Consider the following 23,347-nt stretch of genomic DNA (forward strand, 5'->3'; position numbering starts at 1 on the left):
GTAAAATGCCTTTGTGTTTTCCCGGATTCCTTCTGCCAAGCCTTTCTCGTGCCCCCTCCTGGCTCTCCTCAGACCATTTTTGAGCTCCTTCCTTGCCTGCATGTAATCCTCTCTAGCTGAACTTGACCCTAGCTTCCTCCACCTTATGTAAGCTACCTTCTTCCTTTTCACTAGAAGCTCCACCGCTCTCGTCATCCAAGGTTCCTTTATCTTACCCCGTCTTGCCTGTCTCAGAGGGACATATTTACTCATCACTCCCAACAACTGTTCCTTAAACCATCTCCACATGTCTATAGTTCCCTTACCATGGAACAACTGCTCCCAGTCCATGCTTCCTAACTCGTGTCTAATCGCATCATAGTTTCCTCTTCCCCAATTAATATCCTATTAATTCTATTAATCCTATAATATCCATGGTTTATCCATCTCCACTCTATGTTTGTCTGCAGGAAGATGAGTTGACAGGGGGTTTACAGTTTTAATTCATACAGATATATGTCCAATGTTTGTAAACATCTGTCTGTAGCTAGAATCTATGCTGTTGTAATAAATAGGTATTCTTGTTAAGAACAGAAAAGTGAAAACTGCCAGGTTAGAAAGTTCCAGCTACGCGCTTACCTGATGGAAATGCATTGACTGTGATATTAATATATATATAATTGTTAAATGAGAATACTGACGAATTTTGCTTATTGTTTCTGTGATGATCTAAACAATCCATTTGTCAACACTATAAAGTAGATATTGTTATTGTAAACACCCCTGAAAATGCAAAGAAAATTTCAAGAGGGGCCAAATAAGTAGTGTTGGGGAACAAAGAAATGGCAGAGGAACTGAACAAGTATTTTGCATCAGTCTTGAGGTTGGAAGGCACCAGTAGTAGAGCTTTAAGGGAGTCTGAAGCAGAAGTGAGTGCAGTGGCCATCACTAAGGAGAAGGTACAGGGGAAGCTGAAGGGTCTGTGTGGAATTTGTACATTCTCTCCATGTCTGCATGTGTCTCCGCCAGGTGCTCTGATTTCCATCCACAGTCCAAAGATGTGCAGGCAAGGTGGATCAGCCGTGGCAAATGTGAGCTTGCCGGGAAAGAGTACAGGGCTGGGTCTTGGTGGGATGTTCTTTGCGGAGGTGGTGCAGACCCAATGGCCTCTTTCCGCTCTGTAGGAATTCTATAATTCAGAGAAGATGGTAAATTACATGGACCAGATGGACTGTCCCCCAGAGTTCTGAAGGAGATAAGTGAGAAGACCATTGGTGATCTTTCAGGAATTACTGGAGTCAGGGTGGGTCCCAAAGGAGTGCAAAATGGCAAATATAACACCCCTGTTTAAAATGGAGGGAGGCAAAAGATGAGAAATTACAGACCTGTTAGCCTGGCGCTGGTCATTGGGTCAGATTTCAGAGTCTATTATTAAGGATGAGACCAGACAATGCTTGGAAGTACATGGCAATACTTGGAAATACATGGTAAATTGGGCTGAGAAAACACAACTTTGTCAAGGGAAGGTCTCTGTTAGTTTCTTTGGGAATGTAACCAGTGAGTCAAAACCAAAGAGAGCCATTGAACTTTATCTATTTGGAATTCCAGAAAGCCTTTGACAAGGTGACACACAGGAGTCTTCAAAATAAAAAATGAGCTTATGGTGTTCGGGAGTAGGTACTGGCATGGACAGAGGATCGGCTAACTGGCAGAATGCAGAGAGTGGCAATAAAAGGGTCTTTTTCAGGATGGCAGCCAGCAACTACAGGAGTTCCGCACTCATCAGAGATCAGACTACAGCCATTCACGTTATACATTAGCAATCTCGACAAAGGAACTGATGGTATTGTTGTCCACAGGGCGTTGTTGCTAAGTCTGCAGATGACATTTCGATAGGTGGAGAGGCAAGTAGTGTTGAGGAAGTGGGGAGGTCACAGAGAGTCTGTAGAGATGGGCAAGTACAGGCATAGACTATTTTCTAAATGGGGAAAGGCTTCAGAAATCTGAACCACAAAGATGCCCCAGTTCAGGATTCTTTTAACATGCAGGTTCAGTTGGCAGTTGGGAAGGCAAATGCAATATCAGCATTCATTTCAAGACGGCAAAAATATAAGAGCAGAGATGTATTGCTGAGGCTGTGTAAGGCTCTGGTTATCTTGCATTTGGAATATTAAGAGCAGTTTTTGGCCATCTATCTAAAGATGGATGTGCTGGCCTTTGTCAGGGTCTAGAGGAGGTTCTCAAACATAATCCTGGGGATGAAGGCACTGTCACGTGAGGAGTGGCTGAGAACTCTGGGTCTGTACTCGATGGAGTTTAGAAGGACGAAGGGGGTCACACTGAAGGTCAGTCAGGACTGGATAGAGTGGACATGGAGATGATGTTTCCACGAGTAGGAGAGACCAGGACCTGAGGGCACAGCCTCAGAGTCAAAGGGACCACCTTTCAGGATGGAGGTGAGGAGGAATTTCTTCAGTCAGAAAGTTGTGAATCTGTGGAACTCATTGATGCAGAAAGCTGTGGAGGCCAAGTCAGAGTTGATTTCAGGCATAGATAGATATGTTCTTGCTTAGTGAGGACACAGGAGGTTGAGAATGACAGATCCCACTCAATGGGCTGAATGGTCTAAATCTGTTCTGAAATCTGAAGGTCGAAAACACTGGAATGTTAGTTCAGTGTTATTTTTATTGCACTGCAAGGACAGTATCTCTCCAAAAGACCTAACAAATTTTCCCACTCTGTTGTTGCAAACATATTCAATAACTAGCAACAATGCTCCTATAGTGCCTCCCTCAGCCGACGCTAGTTAGTTCTACACTCATCGTAACTGCACGTGTTTGCCACCACTGAAACATCCCGGTATTACTGGCACTAGTGCCATGTTTAAAGGCTATTGTGAACCAGTAAAATACCCAGAATCCAGAACTGCCTTGTACAGTTCATAGCAATTGTCCCAGACAGGGCAGGAAAGGGGAAATTAGCACCTTATTTACAGATAGGGACCTGGAGGTCCTGGTGGATGGATTGGTGCAGTGGAGGACTGTCCTCTTTCCCAAGCACAAGCACAGGAGGCCACAACACAATATTCAGCCAGACTCATCTGAGGCTGTCCAGTGTCAATGCAGTCTCAACCACCAAAAGAACCATACAGCAGTGCTGCAGGATCAGTGACCTCTGCTCCAATGGAAGAGGATCCTCATTGGTCTGTGCTACCTCACATTCACACTCTCTCTAATTCTGCACCACCCTTCAGCACAGCTCATGTAATACCATTCTCACCAAAGCATTCAATGTCTGTCTTCGCTTGCTCTCGTCTACTTGAGGCCCCAAGGCTATTATTCCTGTATGTTCTCTGTGCCTCTTGCTCTCACCCAGGAGACCTCACCTCCCTTCCCAAACATACATGAGCACTAACAAATGCACCAGCTCATTTCATCTCACTCAATTCCTCCCTTTGTTTCATTCCAGGAAAAACAGCCCACAGTAGGGCAGAAAGAGCTAACACAGGTAGTGAGGTGTCTAATGTTTGACTTCTCACAACCTATGACGACAGTGTCCTGACCATGGTCATTCTGAGCAGCCAACTAATTGCATCCAAGCCCCTCGAGTGATATCAGACAATGCCCTGGAGTTACCTAGATCTGCTGCCTGAAAGTGCCTCGCTTGACTGGAGACCATTCCCCTCGGAACCTGAAGCATGACCATGTGGTTGGAGACAATGCAATGCCTTCTGTGCTTCTGCAGCTGGCACAGACTGCAGGTGTGAGATCAACATATCACGGTGCTGAACGGCAACACATCCACTCCTTTGATTGATGACTGCTAACAAGCATGACAAGCTGTCTGGCTTGGTCTCGATGCTAAAAAGTTAATCAACATAGTAGCGTTATGAGTCTGTTAGATGTGGCGGAGGGGCAAACCTTAAGAAGACAAGGCAAATGAAGACAAGGCAGAGGAGCTGTTAGCATTCATGCAGGGACACAATGAGAGTTGAGAGCTCAAGCAAGGTGTCCTGATGTGTAACATGGCCCAATACATGAATGGGTGCCTGTCCCTGCATCCAAAAGTGCCCTGGCAGTAGCACTGCAATGAGGGGGGCTGCTGCAATCCAGAATGCAGCAATGAAGTACAGAAGAGTACTGAAAGCAGATCTGTGATGTGCCATGATGTTCTGAGGCTGGAACATGTCACATGTCAAAACTGTGGACATGGGGTGATCCTGATGGGTGTGGCTGCAGATGCTGCGGACTAGTGCCCAAGTTGGAGGTGCAGAGGAGCATCGAGCAATGTGGAAGCACCACACACCCACTCAGAATTTCATGTCGTTAATTCGGAGCATCCAGTTTCTGTCTGGCAGGTAGAAAAAGGGAATAAGTACTAATGAGGTGGTACTGGGAAATAGTGCATGTCGTTCAGTGCTCCCTAGCGAGAATTTCAGCTAAATATCTACAATTTCCCTGGAAAAGGCAACATTTTGGTTTTGACATCCTGAAGCAGCTTGAGCTGCTATCAATATGAAGGGTACGCACCTAATGAAGAATGTCAAAATTGACAGTCGCAATAACAATTTAATATTGGAACACATCTCATGCAGACAAAGCTCAATTTTATATTAATGGTAAATTCAAGGTGATTGGGGTGGATAGGAGGACACCGAAAGTTTAACCCTGGACGTCCATTGCCAAGTCCTAGAATTGTATCCAGCCTGGACTGAAAGAAAATAAAATTCTCTCCGCTTGCAAGGATTCCCCAATATACTGTCACAGTCCTAATACATTTCCAAGTGAAGTGCATAACATTATTCCTAAATGGAGTTTACTAAACAATCTGACTGAGATAAGCTGAACGACAATTAGTCTGGAAAATACCACAATGGCACAGTTAATGCTCTTCAAGATACTGGCTAGGTTAAAAAGTCTCAGTTATGAGATAGACTGGTATGCTGGGTTTGTTTTCCTTGGAGCAGAGGAGGCTGAGGTTGGGGTTGGGATCTGATTGAGGCAAAGAAAATTATGACAGGCACGGGCAGAATACATTGTGAGAATCCTTTCTCCATGGCACATGTGTCTAAGACCAGATGGCACAAGTTTACGGTGAGGATTAAATGCTTTGGAGGAAGTCTGAGGAAAAGCTTTTTCATCTAAAAAGTGGTAGACGTATGGAGCACGCTGCCTGAGAGGGTAGTTGAGGCAGGTATTCTCAACATTTAAAAAGCATCTGGGATGAGCATTTAAAATGCTCGGTCAAGTAGGCTGTGGAACAAGTGCAGATAAATGAGATTAGTGCAGCTTGGTGTATGTTGGGAGGCATAGACACGGTGTTTCTATGCTGTATGACTCTACGAGATTGAGGGTCACATAAAAATTTATTCTACATCTGGCCGTTTATTCCTTGACATTAACTGGATGATGTTCATATTGTGTACTTTATACACGTCTTTCTCCAGCACTAACATTTGTCACCGTGAAGAGCATTACAATCAGAGTGTCGAGATGTCTACATGATCCTGTACAGATCTGACCAAATGGATTCCAAAGTATATCAGTTTCAATTTTACGATTTAAAACAAAAATCGCTAAAACTTTCAACTACTTTATCTGTTTAAGTGAAATGAAATTAGAACATACTGAAACCTTATGTCAACAATACCAGGATTGATTTTAATCAGTCGACAATCTTCATATTCACTGAACGGATCATATACATATCAAAATCCAATCCGTCGGATGCAGTTTAAATGCACCTTAGGAGAATCTAAACATACTACATTAAAGTGTAAATCATACATACGTATCAAATACGTTCAGCAGCCAGTTCAGACACATGTCGACACAGAGTGGCACATTGACCAAGTCCTTGTGGTTTTGTTCCAAAACATCATAAATGGACGTTAAACAGTTGATTACTTCAGTCACATTCAGAAGTTGCTCGGTTTGTGTCAATTTGTGTTGATCAAAGACGCGTTGCGCTGTGTGCAACTCCAACAGATCCACTACAAAGGAGGAAGAAAACTAACTTTGATTACAGTTTTAACTTATTGAGCTATCAAATAAAATTAATTCCTGTATTTGGCCTAGAAATAAATACAATGATTCACAAAAGTACTCTGGAATGAAGGAAACAGGCCATTTCCTTCTCAAATGCACGATGTCAAATCTAACTAGGGAACCGTCAGTGATAATGTATGGTTTAGAAGGGGTGGACACTAGGAAGTTGTTTCCGTTAGGCGGGGAGACTAGGACCCGTGGGCACAGCCTTAAAATTAGAGGGGGTAAATTTAAAACTGAAATGAGACGACACGTCTTCAGCCAGAGTGGTGGGCTTGTGAATTCATTGCCGCAGATTGCAGTGGAGGCCAGGACGTTGGATGCCTTCCAGGCAGAGATCGACAAATTCTTGATCCCAAAAGGAATCAAGGGCGAGGGGGAGAGTGCAGGGAAGTGGTGTTGAAATGCCCATCAGCCATGATTTAAATTGCAGAGTGGACTTGATGGGCCGAATGGCCTCACTTCCACTCCTATGTCTTATGGTCTTATGATGCTGGTCATATTCTGTCGTTTGGTTCAGTAATTTCTGCAGAACAATGGTGGAGGAACAGTAGCTTTGTATGTTATGAAGCCCTCCTTTATATTTATGAAGCAGGACTCAGTACAATTTAAACTAAAACATCCATCTCTTTCAACCGACGTGCATTCTCACTACATCCAAATCCAAAGTACAAACTAATTGGCTCTTTACTCGTTTCAAATAGTGGATCTTACAACCCCTATTTCACTGCTGGTAATCAGCATTCATTTAAATCACACTAGGTTGCAGCTATGAAGTGTGTTAATCACACATTCTTGTTCATTTTAAAAAGGCGCTCTGTTACCTCGGTTTTGAACTAGATTTCTCTTATAATTTTGCTCTTTTGTCATACACATGGTATGTTCTACAGCGTCTACCAAAAACAATTAGTAGTTAAACAAGTATCAATTCAATTTTAGTTCACATGATGCCAACAAAATCTGGCAAACATGGTCAAAACATGGAATGCCAATCGAACCACTCCAAATACAACAGAACCTCCATAAATAAAATCTAATGGCAATATGAGGAATGAAGCTCCCAGAGATATGCATTCATCTGAGTGAAATCGTTGATTTTCTCGGCTTCTAACCCTTTCACAGGCAGAGAGATCCTGGCCCATGAACCTTCACTGCTTGAAAAAAATTCCCCTCGACATCGCCCTACATCTTTTCCCCAAAACATGAATGCATTCCCTTCTCCTTGTAACATCATCCACCAGCCATGGGAACACAGCCTCTCCACGTTTATCTTATCCCAACCAATCATAATCCTTTATGTCTCCATTAACTACTTATTAATCCCCTGTACTCCAATGAAAATAGCGTTAGCTAAATTTGTTGATAAAATGTCACAATCCTAAAACAGGTTGGGTAAATTTCATCATTATTACTCAATATTACCAAAATTATTACTCTTGAAGTTTAGTCCCAGATTTGGGTGTATCATTCCAGTCCTATTTCAAGGTTCAGGATAACTTCTTTGTTTTAGCACTGCATGAGCTACATTATAAAGCCCCATCCCACAGATACGAAGGTGGGAAGAAACACATAAAATCTGGAGGGCACTGTGTGTACATGTGTGGAAGTTCTGGGGAACTGTCAAGCAGCCTGCCTATCCTTTGACCTCCTGAGACTAATTGATGGCAATTTAAGGGATCCCCTCTATTGCGTAAGGAGATAGATGTCAATCAGGAAGGCAGTCAGCTTTACATGCACAATCCAGCCTCGAAAAACTGAGTTGGTAGGGGATCCTCATCCACAGGCCCCTTGGCCTGATCCAAGGCACTTCACGCCCTTAAACTCTCATCCAACGTTTCAACAACCCCGAACAACCCTCGACCACTCCGCACCTCTAGTCCGGGACCTGCCATCCAGCCATCAGCAACTTCAGACTCTTCTGGGCTCTAAGTGGCCAGGAGTTCTACAAGGTAGAACTTCCATCCAAGAGGGCGCCCCATGTCCTGCCTCCAGCCATTTAATGCTGCAGGGCAGCTGTGAAGAGCATGGGCAGGGTCCCATTTGGCATTTCAACTGGGAGACACCTGAGCAGGAGTGGGGGCAACAGCACCATGTCGTGTACTATTCACCAGACCAAAACTTCCATATCCTCAGCATTCTCTCCAATGTTCTGCCAATTCAACAGTCAGTGCCCAAGGTTAGTGGGAAACCAGAAATAAGGAAAGATTTCAAAGCCGAGAAATAGAAAAGAAACCGACAATAAGAGCTTATTTAAACAAATGAAAAGGAAGGAAGAGGTCAAAGTGAACGCAGATCCCTTAAAGAATGGAGGCTGCAAAAATAATAATGGGGAATCAGGAAATGGCAAATGAGACAAATAAATACTTTATGTCAGTCTTCACAGCAAAAGGCACAAATACCATCTCAAAAATATTTAGTGAACAAAGAGCAAAAAGCAGACAAGAAATATCACCAGAGAAAAGGTGCTCGGGAAACTAATGGGGATAAAGGTCGATAGGTATCTGGGACCTGATGTACTCTGTGCTAGTATATTAAAAGATGTAGCTAGTGCGGCCTTACTTGAAATACTGCGTGCAGTTCAGGTCGCCCCATTACAGGAAGGATGTGGAAGCATTGGAAAAGGTTCAGAGGAGATTTACCAGGATGTTGCCTGGTCTGGAGTGAAGGTCTTATGAAGAAAGGCTGAGGGACTTGGGTCTGTTCTCATTGGAGAGAAGAAGGTTAAGAGGGGATTTAATAGAGACATACAAGATGATCAGTGGATTAGATCGGGTGGGCAGTGGGAGTCTTTTTCCGAGAATGATGACTTCAGCTTGTACAAAGGGGCACAGCTTCACATTCAGGGATAATAGATTTGAGACAGATGTCAGAGGCAGGTTCTTTACTCAGAGAGTGGTAAGGGCGTGGATCGCCCTGCTGGCCAATGTGGTTCACTCAGCCACATTCGGGGCATTTAAACAGTCCTTGGGTAAGCAGATGAGTGCTGATGGGCTGGTGTCGCGGGGTGGGCTTATATTAGTTCACTGGTCTGTGCAACAACAAAGCCCGAAGGGCCTATTCTGCGCTGTATCGTTCTATGTTCTAACCCCCCACCAGCACTCATCTTCACTGGTTTCATCCTCGCCGCTTCGAACTGTCTGTCTCCTCTCGAACTATCTTCTCAGCTATCCATCTTCAATCCGCCTCCCCCTCTCTCCATATTTATTTCAGAATCCCTTCCCCTGCCCCATTTCTGAAGAAGGGTCCAGATTCCAAACATCAGCCGTCCTGTTCCTCTAATGCTGCTTGGCCTGCTGCACTCATCCAGCTCTACACCTTGTTTCTTCAGATTATCCAGCATCTGCAGTTCCTACTATCTCTGAAGAGATTTTCTTTCTCTTCTCCCACAGCAGTCTTGGAAACAACTCATATGGGCGTGGGGATTTGTTCACTTTTAAACCAGCCAATAATTTCAATTTCACCCTGCATCTTCCTGCTTTATAGACATCAATGCTCCTCCTTGAAGGGAGGACAGATGGGAGGTACTTGTCGACTGTATCGATGCTCTTCAGTTCTGAACACAGATTGCCCCATCACCCTTCGTACACCCCGGTTTCTAATTGGCCCTACTCTTTCCCTGGTTATTCTCCTGCTTGATATGCCTGCAGAATATCTTGATATTCTTTCCAATCTTGGCCACCACCGTTTCTTCACACTTCATTTTTATACGTCACTAGTCATCCATTCATTTGCTCCCTTTGCACTTGTCAATAAACATGTCCTGAACATTCCTCAAGATCCAGGGTTCTCCAGGCTTGTTGATCATAAATTTCACCCAAAACGGAACATAGCTGGCCTTTACTCTCCCAGTTCCTTTTCTGCTGTAGATTCGCCCTCAACCAACTTCCCAAAATATTACACCCAGATCCTGCCTTGTTTCAGTCAAATATGCCTTACCCCAAACCAAAAACATTTTTTTTTAAACAGATCTCCTCTCCCACGTTGAAAATTCTGTTGTCATGGTCACTATCACTAAAGCACTTAGCCACTGTCACCTTGAACACTGCCTTTGTGTCCCAGAAGTAGGTCCAGCATTGCACCGTCCCTTACAAGCTCGTCTACATGGTGATGTTAAATAATCTCTCAAATGTATTTAAAGAATTATTTCCCAAGTCAAACTTTTATGTTATCTCAATTAATGTTGTGCAGTTGAAATCCCCGAATATAATCTTTATATTATTATTTTCTCACCCCTCAGTGAATTACCTGCTCTTCAATTGCCCACTGCTTGGAGGCCGACAGCTTAAATTCCTCACCACATTAGCAAACCCTTGTGCAAGGATTTTGGTTCCTTTCTGCTTCAGCTGCAGACCAGCCAACTTGCAGAGGATATACCATCCCCACAAATTGTCCTTCAGATCCATGTGTCTAAATCCCTCCCCAAACACAAACACTTGAGCCAAGCATTCATCTGTTTTCTTCCCCTTTTTCTTGCCTTCTCAGCATGTGGCACCAGGAATAATCCAGAGATTGCAACTTTAGAGGTTCTGCTATTTAATCCACTGCCTAGCTCTCGGAACACTTGATGCAAGACCTCATCACTCATCTTACCAAAGTGTACATCGAGCTGCGTCTTACAGTCCTCCTCCTTCAGGATATTTTTAATGACATTGTTGATCTGGTTAACACACCATAATGGAGTCACATCAATGACTGTGAAAAATCTGGTCTACCCAGATCGTCGCAATGGGCAAAAAAGCACACCAATGTCTCTACTTCCCAGGAGGCTAAGGCAATTCAAATATAAAGGGCAACTTTCATTGATGTACCAGAGAAAGCATCCTATCTGGATGCATATCATAGCATGGTTTGGCAACTGTTCTTCCTAAGAAAACAACAGACTCCAGAGTCATGAACACAGCACAGTGCATCATGCAAATCAGCCTTCCACTCATTCATTCCACCTATACTTCCTGCTGCCTCGGGAAAGCAACTGAAATAATCAAAGGTCTTTCTCACCCGCCAATTACACTCTCTTCTACCCTTTTCTGAAGGGAAGGTGTCAAAAACTTTGTATTCATGTGTGAACAGATCCCAGAAAAGCTTCTTCACCACTGTTATTGGACATCTGAATAGAACTCTTAAAATTTTAAATCTAATTTTGATCTTGCTCTCTGTGCATCTTCTCTGTTGCTGTCATTATGTTCCATTTCACTAATGCACCTTGTATGGTATGATCTGTCTATACTGCATGCATCACAGAACTTTTCACTGTACCTAGGCATATGTAACAATGAATACTCTAATCAAATTGACTGTGTGCAAGAGAGAGGTGAACATATGATTGTGTTCAAGAGTGCAAAGACAGTGCACGAAAGTGTGAGTGTGCGCAGGACAGAATGTGTGCGCCAGTGACTGTGCTCAAGAGCGTGTAAACGAGAGTCAGCACAAAAGCGAGTGTAACAGCATGCATGAGGCAGTGAGAGTGTCTGTGAGAGCGAGTGAGCTTGAGAGCAAGTGAATTTGTAACCCCAAGTGTGTGAGGGAGAGTTTTGTGTGTGTGTGTCTGTGTGTAGTTGAGTGTATGAACATTGGCAAAAGATCCTGCGAACAGGGCATGCAAGTGTGCCACGGAATGTGTGCAAGACCATGCATGATTGTATGACAGTATGGAGTATGAATGAGTGAGAACGTGACTCTGTGTGTGTGTGTCTGTCCGTGTGTGTCTGCCCGCGTGTGTCTGTCCGTGGTCAGTGTGTGTGGAGAGTATGTTTGTGCATGAGGGATAGGATATGCATGTGCAACATAGTGTGACTGTGAACTTCTGTTTGTGCCTGAGTGAAGTGTTGGGGGAGAATAGGGAGAGGAGAGATCGAGAGAGCGTATGTGAGAGAGATGAGATGAGGAGAGGAATAAGAAATGATGAGTGGTCAATACCTGGAGGTAAAAAAGAACAGTGTGAGAGTGTTAATAGAAGCCGCTGGATAGAATATGGAGGCTAAAATAGTATCAGAGATAATGGGAACTGCAGATGCTGGAGAATTCCAAGATAATAAAATGTGAGGCTGGATGAACACAGCAGGCCAAGCAGCATCTCAGGAGCACAAAAGCTGACGTTTCGGGCCTAGACCCTTCATGAAAGGTCTAGGCCCGAAACGTCAGCTTTTGTGCTCCTGAGATGCTGCTTGGCCTGCTGTGTTCATCCAGCCTCACATTTTATTATCTTATAATATGGAGGCTATTGTTTTACTGATGGTACTGAATGAAAAGCAAGTGACACCTCTACTTGTTAGGGGACAGGAGATGTGCATTCGAGAAGGAGATACAGTCAAGCCTTGTTAGAGACAGCAGACACATTGAAAATGCACAGAAACTGAAATTAAAGCTTTCTTGTCAATGTGTCAAGAGGTGAGACAAATATGACGGGCTAATATTGTACCTTTGTGCTCAGTAAAATCATAGAATCATGAATCAGAGAATCCTTACAGTGTGGAAACAGGTCCGTCAGTCCAACACAACCACACTGCCCCTCAAAGCATCCCACCAAGACCCATCCACCCATAACTCACCTAACCTACACATCACTGAACACCTTGGGAAATTTAGCATGGCCAATCCACCGACCTTGCACGTCTTTTGACTGTGGGAGGAAACTGGAGCACCCAGAGAAAACCCATGCGGACACATGAAGAATGTGCAAACTCCACACAGATAGTCAAAGGGTGGAATTGAACCCAAGTTGCTGGTGCCGTGAGGCGGCAGCGTCAAACAGAGCCCCTGTGCTCTTTATTATGCCAATTAAGCTGCAAGCATTATTTTTAAAGGAAGGAAACGTACCATCGTCACAGGATGCCAGTGCTTTCAATTTTCTATCAGCTTTGAGAACTTTATCCATGTCTGTCTTGACAAGGGCAAGGTGATGGCAATGGTGTGAACAGCAATTTGATTCACTCTAAATCAACTATAACACTAATTTTCAAAACTTTGAAAACTCAATGTCCTGTTTTTCGAAGATGTCTGCATGTTCCATGGAAAATCATGTATTTTCCACTGCCTACCAGGCTAATCATTTCTTCACTATGATCTCCGTCTCTCTCTCTCTCTCTCTCTCTCTCTCTCTCTCTGTGTCTTGCCCTCTTTGATTTCTGGAATTCCCGCCCTCCCTACCCTCAGCTACCTGTGCTCATATGCTCGAGGCTTCTCCAATTTTCTGATGTTCATGCTAAAGCTTTAAGATCCCTGCACTGAACGTCAGCAAATTTTTCCAGAAGCCTCAAATGACTGCTGCCCAGTGGCTCTTACATCCATTTTCATCACTATGAAGTGCTTTGAGAGGTTGGTCATGGGTCACATCAACTCCACCCTCCCACATTACCTTGATCCACTGCAATTCACCTACTGATGCAGCAGATCCATCGTCGATGTCCTCTCTTTGGCTTTACACACATCTCTGGAACGTCCAGATAACAAGGGCATCTACATCAAGCTCCTACTTATTGACCACATCTCCACCTTCAATACCCTAATGCCAAACAAACACATCTCCAAGATTTTGAGTAGGATTAATTTCTTATATTTTTATGCCAATTATATGACTGAATTAATTAAGTCGATTTAATTTTCAAACAAGTCTAGGTTTCTTTGTATTTCACCAGAGTCCAAATGTAAATTTATTCACATGCAAATTACATGAATGGCTTCAACATACAAATAAGTTCAGAGCTGATACACATTGTCATATAGGTTATGACACTCAGAAAACTTGATGTAGCAAAGACACCTAACATGTGCTGTCTCTATGATAACAAGGTGTCGAGCTGAATGAGCACAGCAGGCTGAGCAGCATCAGAGGAGTAGGAAAGCTGACGTTTTTGGTCCAGATCTTTTGTCAGGAATTGGACACAAAAGAATCTGAGATAACAGGTGTAGAGCTGGATGATGAGAGATAATGGGAACTGCAGATGCTGGAGAATTCCAAGATAATAAAATGTGAGGCTGGATGAACACAGCAGGCCAAGCAGCATCTCAGGAGCCTGAGATGCTGCTTGGCCTGCTGTGTTAATCCAGCCTCACATTTTATTATCTTAGAGCTGGATGATGCTGCTTGGCTTGTTGTGTTCATAAGACCATAAGACAGAGGAGTGGAAGTAAGGCCATTTGGCCCATCAAGTCCACTCTGGCATCTGAATCATGGCTGATGGGCATTTCAACTCCACTTCCCTGTACTCTCCCCATAGCCCTTGATTCATCCAGCTCTACACTTTGTTATCTCAGACTCCCCAGCATCGGCAGTTCCCACTACCTGTGTGGTCCTCCTCTACGTCAGGGAAACCAAGCGGAGGCTTGGTTCACACTAAACAACTGCACGTCCCAGTCGCCAACCATTTTAACTACCCCTCCCAATCCTCAGATGGACTGTCCATCCTGGGCCTCCTGCAGTGCCACAACGATGGCACCCAAAGGTTGCAGGAACAGTACCACTTATTTTGCTTGGGAACCCTGCAGCCTAATGGTATCAGTGTGGATTTCACAAGCTTCAAAATTTCCCCTCCCCACCTACATCCCAAAACCAGCCCAGCTCATCCTCACCTCCCTAACCTGTACTTCCTCCCACCTATCCACTCTCCCACCTCAAGCCCTACCCCCATCTCCAACCTACCAGCCTCATCCCACCCCCTTAGCCTGTTTGTCCTCCCTGGACTGACCGATCCCCTCCCTAACTCCCCACGTACACTCATCTTGACTGGCTCCATCCACCGCCTCTTTAACCTGTCTGTCTCCTCTCCACCTATCTTCTCCTTTATCCAGAGATAATGGGAACTGCAGATGCTGGAGAATCCAAGATAACAAAGTGTGAAGCTGGATGAACACAGCAGGCCAAGCAGCATCTCAGGAGCACAAAAGCTGACGTTTCGGGCCTAGACCGTTCATCAGAGAGGGTGTTGGGGAGAGGGCTCCGAAATAAATAGGGAGAGAGACGGGGAAGCGGACCGAAGATGGAGACAAAAGAAGATAGGTGGAGAGGAGAGTATCGGTGGGAAGGTCGGGAGAGGATAGGTCAGTCCAGGGAGGACGGACAGGTCAAGCAAACGGGATGAGGTTAGTCAGGAGGAAATGGAAGTGCGGCTTGAGGTGGGAGGAGGAGATAGGTGAGAGGAAGAACAGGTTAGGGAGGCGGGACAAGCTGGGCTGGTTTTGGGATGCAGTGGGGGGAGGGGATGAGTTGGGCTCGTTTTGGGATGCAGTCGGGGAGGGGAGATTTTGAAGTTTGGGAACTTCACATCGATACGATTGGGCTGCAGGGTTCCCAAGCGGAATATGAGTTGCTGTTCCTGCACTCTTTGGGTGGCACCATTGTGGCACTGCAGGAGGCCCACGATGGACAGGTCGTCTGAGGAATGGGAGGGGGAGTTAAAATGGTTCGCGACTGGGAGGTGCTGTTCTTTATTGCAAACCGAGCGGAGGTGTTCTGCAACGCAAACATGAGATTTTTTCCTTCTAGCTTGCACTCACTGGAGCACTGCAGCAAGCCTGAGACAGAGATTTTGGCCAGGGATCATGATGGAGTGCTCAAGTGACAGGCAATTGGAAACCTGGGGCCATTTTTATGGACAGAATATAGGTGTTCTGCCAAGTGGTTGGTCAGTCTGTGTTTCGTCTCCCCGATGCAGAGGGAGACCATATTGTGAGCAGTGAATACAGTAGACTAGATTGAGTGAAGTGTGGGTAAATCGCTGCTTCTCCTGGAAGCCTTGGATAGTGAAGCGGGAGGAAGTAAATGGACAGATATTATGCCTTCTGTGGTGGCATGGAAAGTGCTGTCGGGTAATGGGGAGGTGTTGCGAATGGATAAAGAGTGGACTGAGGTGTCCTGACGGAATGGTCTCTGCGGAAGGCTGACAAGAGAGGGGAGGGGAATATTTGCCTGGTGGTGGAATCTTGTTGGAAATCGTGGCTGATGTTCTTCTAGATGTGGATATTGATGGGTTGGGCTTTGAGGACCAGTGCACATCATCAGGGGTGAGGCCAAAGTGTAGGAGATGGGTTGGACACAGCTGAGAGCTCTGTCAACCACAAACGCAAGGAATACTCAGTTGAGGAAGAATGCAGACATTTCAGAATCCCTCCAACAGAAGACGAAATCATGAGAACAAGTGGATCTGTCGGGACAGTCCTGTTTGAAGATTATGGGAACTAAGACTACGTTGTTTGTCATAAAGGCTATGGTTGAGTGATCATATTCAAACTGAAGAGACCAAGAATGTGAGATTGGAGAATGGGTGGAGAACCATGCCTCGAGAATCCCTCTGCGGGTCTATGCTTGGCTTGGGCTACTATGGTTACCTTGTCCCAGTTTCGTATGAGAGGCGTGATCCTCCACCCATAATGCAGCCAACAAACAGATACAATTGGACCCCCACATACAAAAGCATACAGATCAAAACCCGAAATGACAGTACTCATGGTAACAGACCGGACAGTATAAATTCCAGACAGAGTAGAGTAACATTGTTTCGCTGGAGGCTTTACTGATGATGTCACACATCATGGTGACGAAACGTCTCAATGAAAACAAGCCAGCTCGGCGAGCAAGTCAACAACCTCAATCAGAGAGCTGGCTGTTTTGAACTACCTTGTTCAAGTGTATCATTTTGGATCTTGAATGTTAAATCTCGCTCCAACACAGGGACGGAGGATTGCTGTTAACAGCTGCATTATAACTAATTCATATTGAATCATTGTTTTGACCAGTCCAGAGATGTGCAGGTTAGGTGGATTGGGAATGCTGAATTACCCACAGTGCCCACATACGTGTAGGTTAGGTATATTAGCCATGGGAAATGCAGGCTGACAGGGATAGAGTAGGGAATGGGGATGGGTCTGGGTGGGATGCTCTTTGCAAGGTTGCTGCGGACTTGTTGAACTGAATGGCCTGTTTCCACATCAGGGATTCTATAAAACCAGGTTTTACTAAATTAGTGAGAGAGTGAGTTTATCAATTGCTAAATGCAAGAAGTCAGAAGGCACCACAAATACACACAAGTTAGAAACAAGAAATTAGCTCAAAAAACATAACCGTTAAGAGGGATACGGATAGTTCAGCCTTTGGATTGTTTGTGAAGAATAGAAAGTGGGATGTTGTGGCCACTAAGTTGGGCGATCCCCGGAATGCTTATATGAATTCAGCAGTTAATTTTGAGATTCTTGTTGAAATTCTTTTGACCTTGTTTCCTTTTTGACATTGCCCTGGTTTGCAGAGCTCAGAGCAAGAGATTGTCTTTTCTTCTAACCTGCAGCATAGGCCTATGAAATGGCTGTCCTAGAACTGTGACCTCCACAACTCCATAGACCACACGAGCAGAGTCGCCCAGGAATACACACGATCTGACATTCAAGAACTATTGAGATAACAATACTCAGTGTGGGATTGGAAAAGACAGCATGTACAAACAGAAAACAGCTGTAAATACTGTCAAGAGGTGAAATAAAGTTATAGAGCTAAATTAGTGGCTCTTTGCTTACATGCTCATTGTATTCAGAACAAAATCAACAAATTAATAGCACACATACAGGTTGGCGGGCATGATTTGAGAGCTATTACAAAGACATGGTTATAACGAGATCAACACTGGAGGTAAATGTGCAGGGCGACATGACATTCCAAAAAGACAGGCAGGAGGGAAACTGACTGTCAGCGATGAAATTACTGTGAGAACAAGAAACGATCTTCGATCGGAAGACGTAGAATCCAATTGTATTTATTTGTTAACGGGAGGAGGACATCACTAGCTACGCAGTGTTTGTTGTCCATCCCTAATTGCCCAGGGGTCAGTTCAGAGTCAATCATATGGCTGTGGGTCTGCAGTCACATGTAGGCCAGACCATGTAAGGATGGCAGTTTCCTTTTCTAAAGGACATCAGTGAACCAGGTGGGTTTTTCTGACATTTGGCAATGGATTCATGGTCATCATGAGATTCTACATTCATGATTTTCTTTTATATTCAATTCAAATTCCACCACCTGCTGTGCTGGGATTTGAACACAGGTCCCCAGAATGTGATCTAAGTCTCTGAATTAACAGTCCAGTAATAATACCACTCGGCCATTTCCTCCCCAATCTTGGAACAAGAAAACCTGTAGCTGACTCCCACATGGGGAAAAACACTGAACCAGGAGCTTCTTCAAACGAGGTGATCGCCTCTTCTTACATTTTAAGATAGCTATGAATTATCAGGACCTTGGGGGAAGCTACTAAATTGGGGGAAGGAGTATCAGGTAGGAGCAGAGCAGTATTAATTGGGAGGAGCTTTTATTTTACATGTCGACATTTGATACGTGGGAGTTATTTAAAGACCTAGTGATCAGCGTTCAGATCTGGCCTATTCCAGGGAAGGAGGAATGACAAGGATGGCAATCTAAGGACATATGGACATAAGAAATAAAGCAGGAGTAGGTCATCTGTCTCTTCCAGCTCGCTCCGCCATTCAATAAGGTCATCACTGATCTTTTTGCGGACTCAGCTCCACTTACCCTCTCATTCACCAAAATCCTCAATTCCTTTCCTGTTCAAAGATCTATCTGTCTTGGCCTTTAAAACATTCAACCAGGGAACCTCAACTGTTTCACTGGGCAGAGAATTCCACAGATTCACAACCCTTTGGATGAAGAAGCTCATCCTCAACTCAGTCTTCAATCTGTTCACCCTTATTTTGAGGCTGTGCCCCGGAGTTGTACTTTCACCCATCAGTGGAACCAACTTCAGTGCTCCTTTCCTGTGTATTTCTTTCGTAATTTTAAAAGTTGCTATTAGAACATCCCTCATTCTTCGAAGTTTCAGTGAGTGCAATCGTAGTCTCCTCAAACTCTCCCCAAACAGCAACATTTTCAATTCTAGAATCAATCTTGTGAAGCTCCTTTGCACCCCCTCCAGTGCCAGTACATCCTTTCTCCAGTGAGGAGACTAAAACGGTACAAACTACTCTACATCAAGCCTCACCAGCACCCTGTACAACTGGAGCATCCCCTCCCGATTTTTAAACTGCATCACTCGAGCAATAAAGGACACTATTCCATTTGTTGCCTCAATTACCAGCTGCGTCTGCAAACGTTTTGTGCTTCATACACAAGGCTGCCCAGCTCCCTCTGCATAGCAGCATGCTACAATTTTTCACCATTTAAGTAATACTCCATTTTGCCCGAATTGCCACCAAAATGGATAGCCTCACATTTTCCATCATTGCACTCCATCTGCTAGACCCTTGTCCATTCACTTACACTTTCTGTGTCCTTCTGCAGACGTTCATTATCCTCTTCACACTTAACACTAAAATGTGTGGTAGAGTAATCTGTGAACTGTAATAGAACATATAACAACACAGCGCAGAACAGGCCCTTCGGCCCTCCACGTTGCGCCGAGCTGTGAACTAATCTAAGCCCATTCCCCTGCACTACCCCATCGTCAACCATATGCTTATCCAAGGGCTGTTTAAATGCCCCTCATGTGGCTGAGTTAACAACATTGGCAGGCAGAGCATTCCACGCCCTTAACACTCTCTTAGTAAAGAACCTGCCTCTGACATCTGTCTTAAAACCATCACCCCTCAATGTGTAGCTGCACCCCCTTGTACAAGCTGAAGTCATCATCCTCGGAAGAAGACTCTCACTGTCCACCCTATCTAAACCACTGATCATCTTATATTATCTCTATTAAACTCCCTCTTAGCCTCCTTCTCTCCAATGAGAACAGACCCAAGATCCTCAGCCTTTCTTCACAAGACCTTCGCTCCAGACCAGGCAACATCCTGGTAAACCTCCTCTGCACCTGTTCCAACGATTCCGAGGCCGCACTAGTGTTTGTAAGTTGCAGCATGACATCACGTCTCCGGAACTCAATCCTTCTACCATTGCAACCTAACACACCATCAGACTCCTGAACAGCACCATCTACCTGGGTAGCAATTTTCAGGAATCTATGCACATGGACACCAAGATCCCTCTGCTCACCTACACTGTCAAGAATCTTTCCCTTGACTCGGTGTTCTGCCTTCCTATTAGTCCTCCCAAAGTGAATCACCTCACATTTATCCGTATTAATCTCCATTTGCCAACTTTAGGGACAATTCTGCAGTTTATCCAATTCTCCCTACAACATGCAACATTCTTCCACAATGTCCACCACTCCACCAACTTTAGTGTCATATGCAAACTTACTAACCCATCCACCAATGCCTGCGTCCAAGTCATTTACACAAATGACAAACAGCAGTGGTCTCACAACAAATCCTTGAGACACACCACTAGTAATCAGACTCCAGGCTGAATATTCTCCATCAACCAGCACTCGTTGCCTTCTTACCGAAAGCCAGTTTCTAATCCAAATGGCTAAATCTCCCTCAATCCTGTGCCTCTGTATTTTCTCCAATAGCCTACCACGGGGAAACTTATCAAAGGCTTTACTGAAGTCCATGTACACCACGCCAACTGCCCGACCGTCATCCACATGTTTGGTCACCTTCTCAAAAAATTCAATGAAGTTTCTGAGACACGACCTGCCCTTGACGTATCCATGTTGACTATCTCCAATCACATTGTTACTTGCTAGATGATTATAAATCCTATCTCTTATAATCCTTTCCAAAATTTTTCCTCCAACACACCCAAGGCTCACAGGTCTATAATTGCCTGGGTCATTCCTACTACCCCTCTTGAACAAGGGCACAACATTTGCAATCCTCCACTCCTTTGGTACGAAACCTGTAGACAATGAGGACTCCAAGATCAAGGCCAAAGGCTCCACCACCTCCTCCCTCGCTTCCCAGGCAATCCTCGGAAAAATCCCATCAGGCCCAGGGGTTTTATCTACCTTCACACCTTGTCGAATTGATAACACTTCCTCCTTACTAACCTTAACCCTTTCAATTCTAGTGCCTCTAACTCAGTCACCTCCTCTACAATATTCTCCTGTCCCTCAGTGAAAACAGATGAGAAATATTCATTTAGCACCTCTCCAATCTCCACAGCGTCCACACACAACTTCCCACTTCTGTCTTGGACTGGCCCTATGCCTACCCCAGACATCCTCTTATTCCTCACATACCTATCGAAAGCTTTCGGGTTCTCCTTTATTTACCTGCCAATGTCTGCTCATGCACCCTCCTTGCTCTTCTTAACTCTCTCTTTAAATCCTTCCCAGCTAATCTGTAGCTCTCCATCACCTCATCTGAACCATCTGGTCTCATCATCACATCAGCCTCCCTCTTCTGCTTAACTAGAGATACAAGTTTTTTTTAGTTAACCACAGTTCCCTTAGCTTATCGCTTCCTCCCTGCCTGACAGGGACGTGCCTATCAAGAACACGCAATATCTGTTCCTTAAACCAGCTCCACAATTCAATTGTCCCCATCCCCTGCATTTTGCTAACCCATTCTATGCCTCCTAAGTCTTGACTCATCACCTTATAAGGGAGGAATGGAGAAGCCGATAGTGAAGAGGACGATCAGAGGTTACAGCAGAACATAGATAGACTGGAGAGTTGGGAAGATAAATGGCAGATGGAGTTCAATCCAGGCAAACGCGAGGTGATGCATTTTGGAAGATCACATTCAAGGACAAACTATACAGTAAATGGAGAAAATTGATGAACAGAGAGATCTGGGCGTTCAGGTCCATTGTTCCCTGAAGGTGACAATACAGGTCAATAGCGTGGTCAAGGCGGCATATGGCATTGGACGGGGTATTGAGTACAAGAGTTGGCAGGTCATGTTGCAGTTGTATCGGACTTTGGTTCGGCCACATTTACAGTACTGTGTCCATTACCAAAAGGACGTGAACGCTTTGGACAGGGTACAGAGGAGGTTCACCAGGATGTTGCCTGGTAAGGAGGGTGCTAGCTACAAAGAGAGGTTGAGTAGATTAGGATTATTTTCATGAGAAAGATGGAGATTGGGGGGGACCTGATTGAGGTCGACAAAATCATGAGGGTATAGACAGGGTGAAGAGCAAAAAGCTTTTGCCACCCAGAGCGGAGGACTCAATTACTAGGGGTCATGAGTTTAAAGTGAGAGGAGGAAAATTTAGGGGAGATATGCATGGAAAGTTCTTTACAGAGAGGTTGGTGGGCACCTGGAACGCATTGCCAGTGGAGGTGGGCGACGCAGACACATTAGCATCTTTTAAGATATATTTGGACAGGTACACGGACGGGCAGGGAGCAAATGGACACAGAACGTGAGCAAACAGGTGAGAGGTTAGACAGAGGATCTTGATCGGCGCAGGCTTGGAGGGCAAAAGGGCCTGTTCGTGTGCTGAAATTTGCTTTGTTGTTTTGACTGACTGGAGGGAAGGAGGAATGGATCGCTGGAGGGAGGGAGGGAGGGAGGGAGGGAGGAATGGATGGATGAATGGACGGGGCAAGGAGCAGGAGGACGGGGTGGGGGGGGTGGGGGAAGGAGAAGGAGGACGGGGGTGGGGAAGGAGGAGGAGGACGGGGGAGGAGAGAGAAGGAGGGCGGCGGCCGGGCGGGGGGGGGAAGGAGGAGGAGGAGGGCCGGGGTCGGGGGGGAAGGAGGAGGAGGAGGACCGGGGAGGGGGGGGGAGGAGGAGGAGGAGGACCGGGGTGGGGGGGGAGGAGGAGGAGGACCGGGGAGGGGGGGGAGGAGGAGGAGGACGACGGTGGAGGGGGGAAGGAGGAGGACGACGGTGGGGGGGGGGGGGGGAAGGAGGAGGACGACGGTGGAGGGGGGAGAAGGAGGAGGACGACGGTGGCGGGGGGGGAAGGAGGAGGACGACGGGGGAAGAAGGAGAAGTAGGACGGTGGGGAAGGGGAAGGAGAAGGACGACGGTCGGGAAGGGGAAGGAGAAGGAGGACGGTGGGGAAGGGGAAGGAGAAGGAGGACGGTGGGGAAGGAGGAGGAGGAGCGGGGAGTGGGGGGGGAGGAGTTGAACACAGCAGACATCCTGACATCAGCTTCCCTGGCCTCTGATGCTGCATGTCCTGCTGTGTTCATGCTCACGAACACCTCGTTACCTCCCATTCTCCTTCGTTTGTGTTTTCTTGCTCTTCCTCCCTCCCTCTGATTCTCACCCCCTCTCTCACCTCTGCTGGCCCTAATTTCACTCCCTTGTCATGCTCCTTTATTTCCATCTTTCTGTCCCTTTTCTCTCTCCCACCACAAATTCACTCTCTCTCACTCTGGCTTTATGAACAGGGGGAGAGAGTACAAGAGGAAAGGAAACCAAAGCACACAGCGCCTTCGGCTGAGAGGGAAATTAAGAACTGCCAGAGATTTTCCAAACCGTGACACAGGAATTGCCTCTCTCCCTCTCTCTCGACAGTCTCTGTC

General features: G+C 45.5%; 1 protein-coding gene across 8 annotated transcripts in view; it reads right to left on the reverse strand.

The window, feature by feature from the left end:
• Positions 1-23,347, reverse strand: part of LOC132209041 (dystrophin-related protein 2-like) — a 156,928-nt gene that overhangs the window by 127,758 nt on the left and 5,823 nt on the right. For 7 of the 8 annotated variants that reach the window (XR_009445115.1, XR_009445116.1, XR_009445111.1 and 4 more), the window contains exon 3: positions 5,770-5,971. Coding sequence is in view for 1 of the 8 variants with exons in the window: in XM_059644251.1 (XP_059500234.1) it covers positions 3,611-3,839; positions 5,770-5,971 (431 nt within the window). In the remaining 7 variants the exon portion in view is untranslated. Of the gene's footprint in view, positions 1-3,595; positions 3,840-5,769; positions 5,972-23,347 lie in introns of those variants that run through there. The other variant, XM_059644251.1, reaches the window with a different exon arrangement.

Source organism: Stegostoma tigrinum, unplaced genomic scaffold, assembly GCF_030684315.1.
Source record: "Stegostoma tigrinum isolate sSteTig4 unplaced genomic scaffold, sSteTig4.hap1 scaffold_63, whole genome shotgun sequence".
Taxonomy (NCBI): domain Eukaryota; kingdom Metazoa; phylum Chordata; class Chondrichthyes; order Orectolobiformes; family Stegostomatidae; genus Stegostoma; species Stegostoma tigrinum.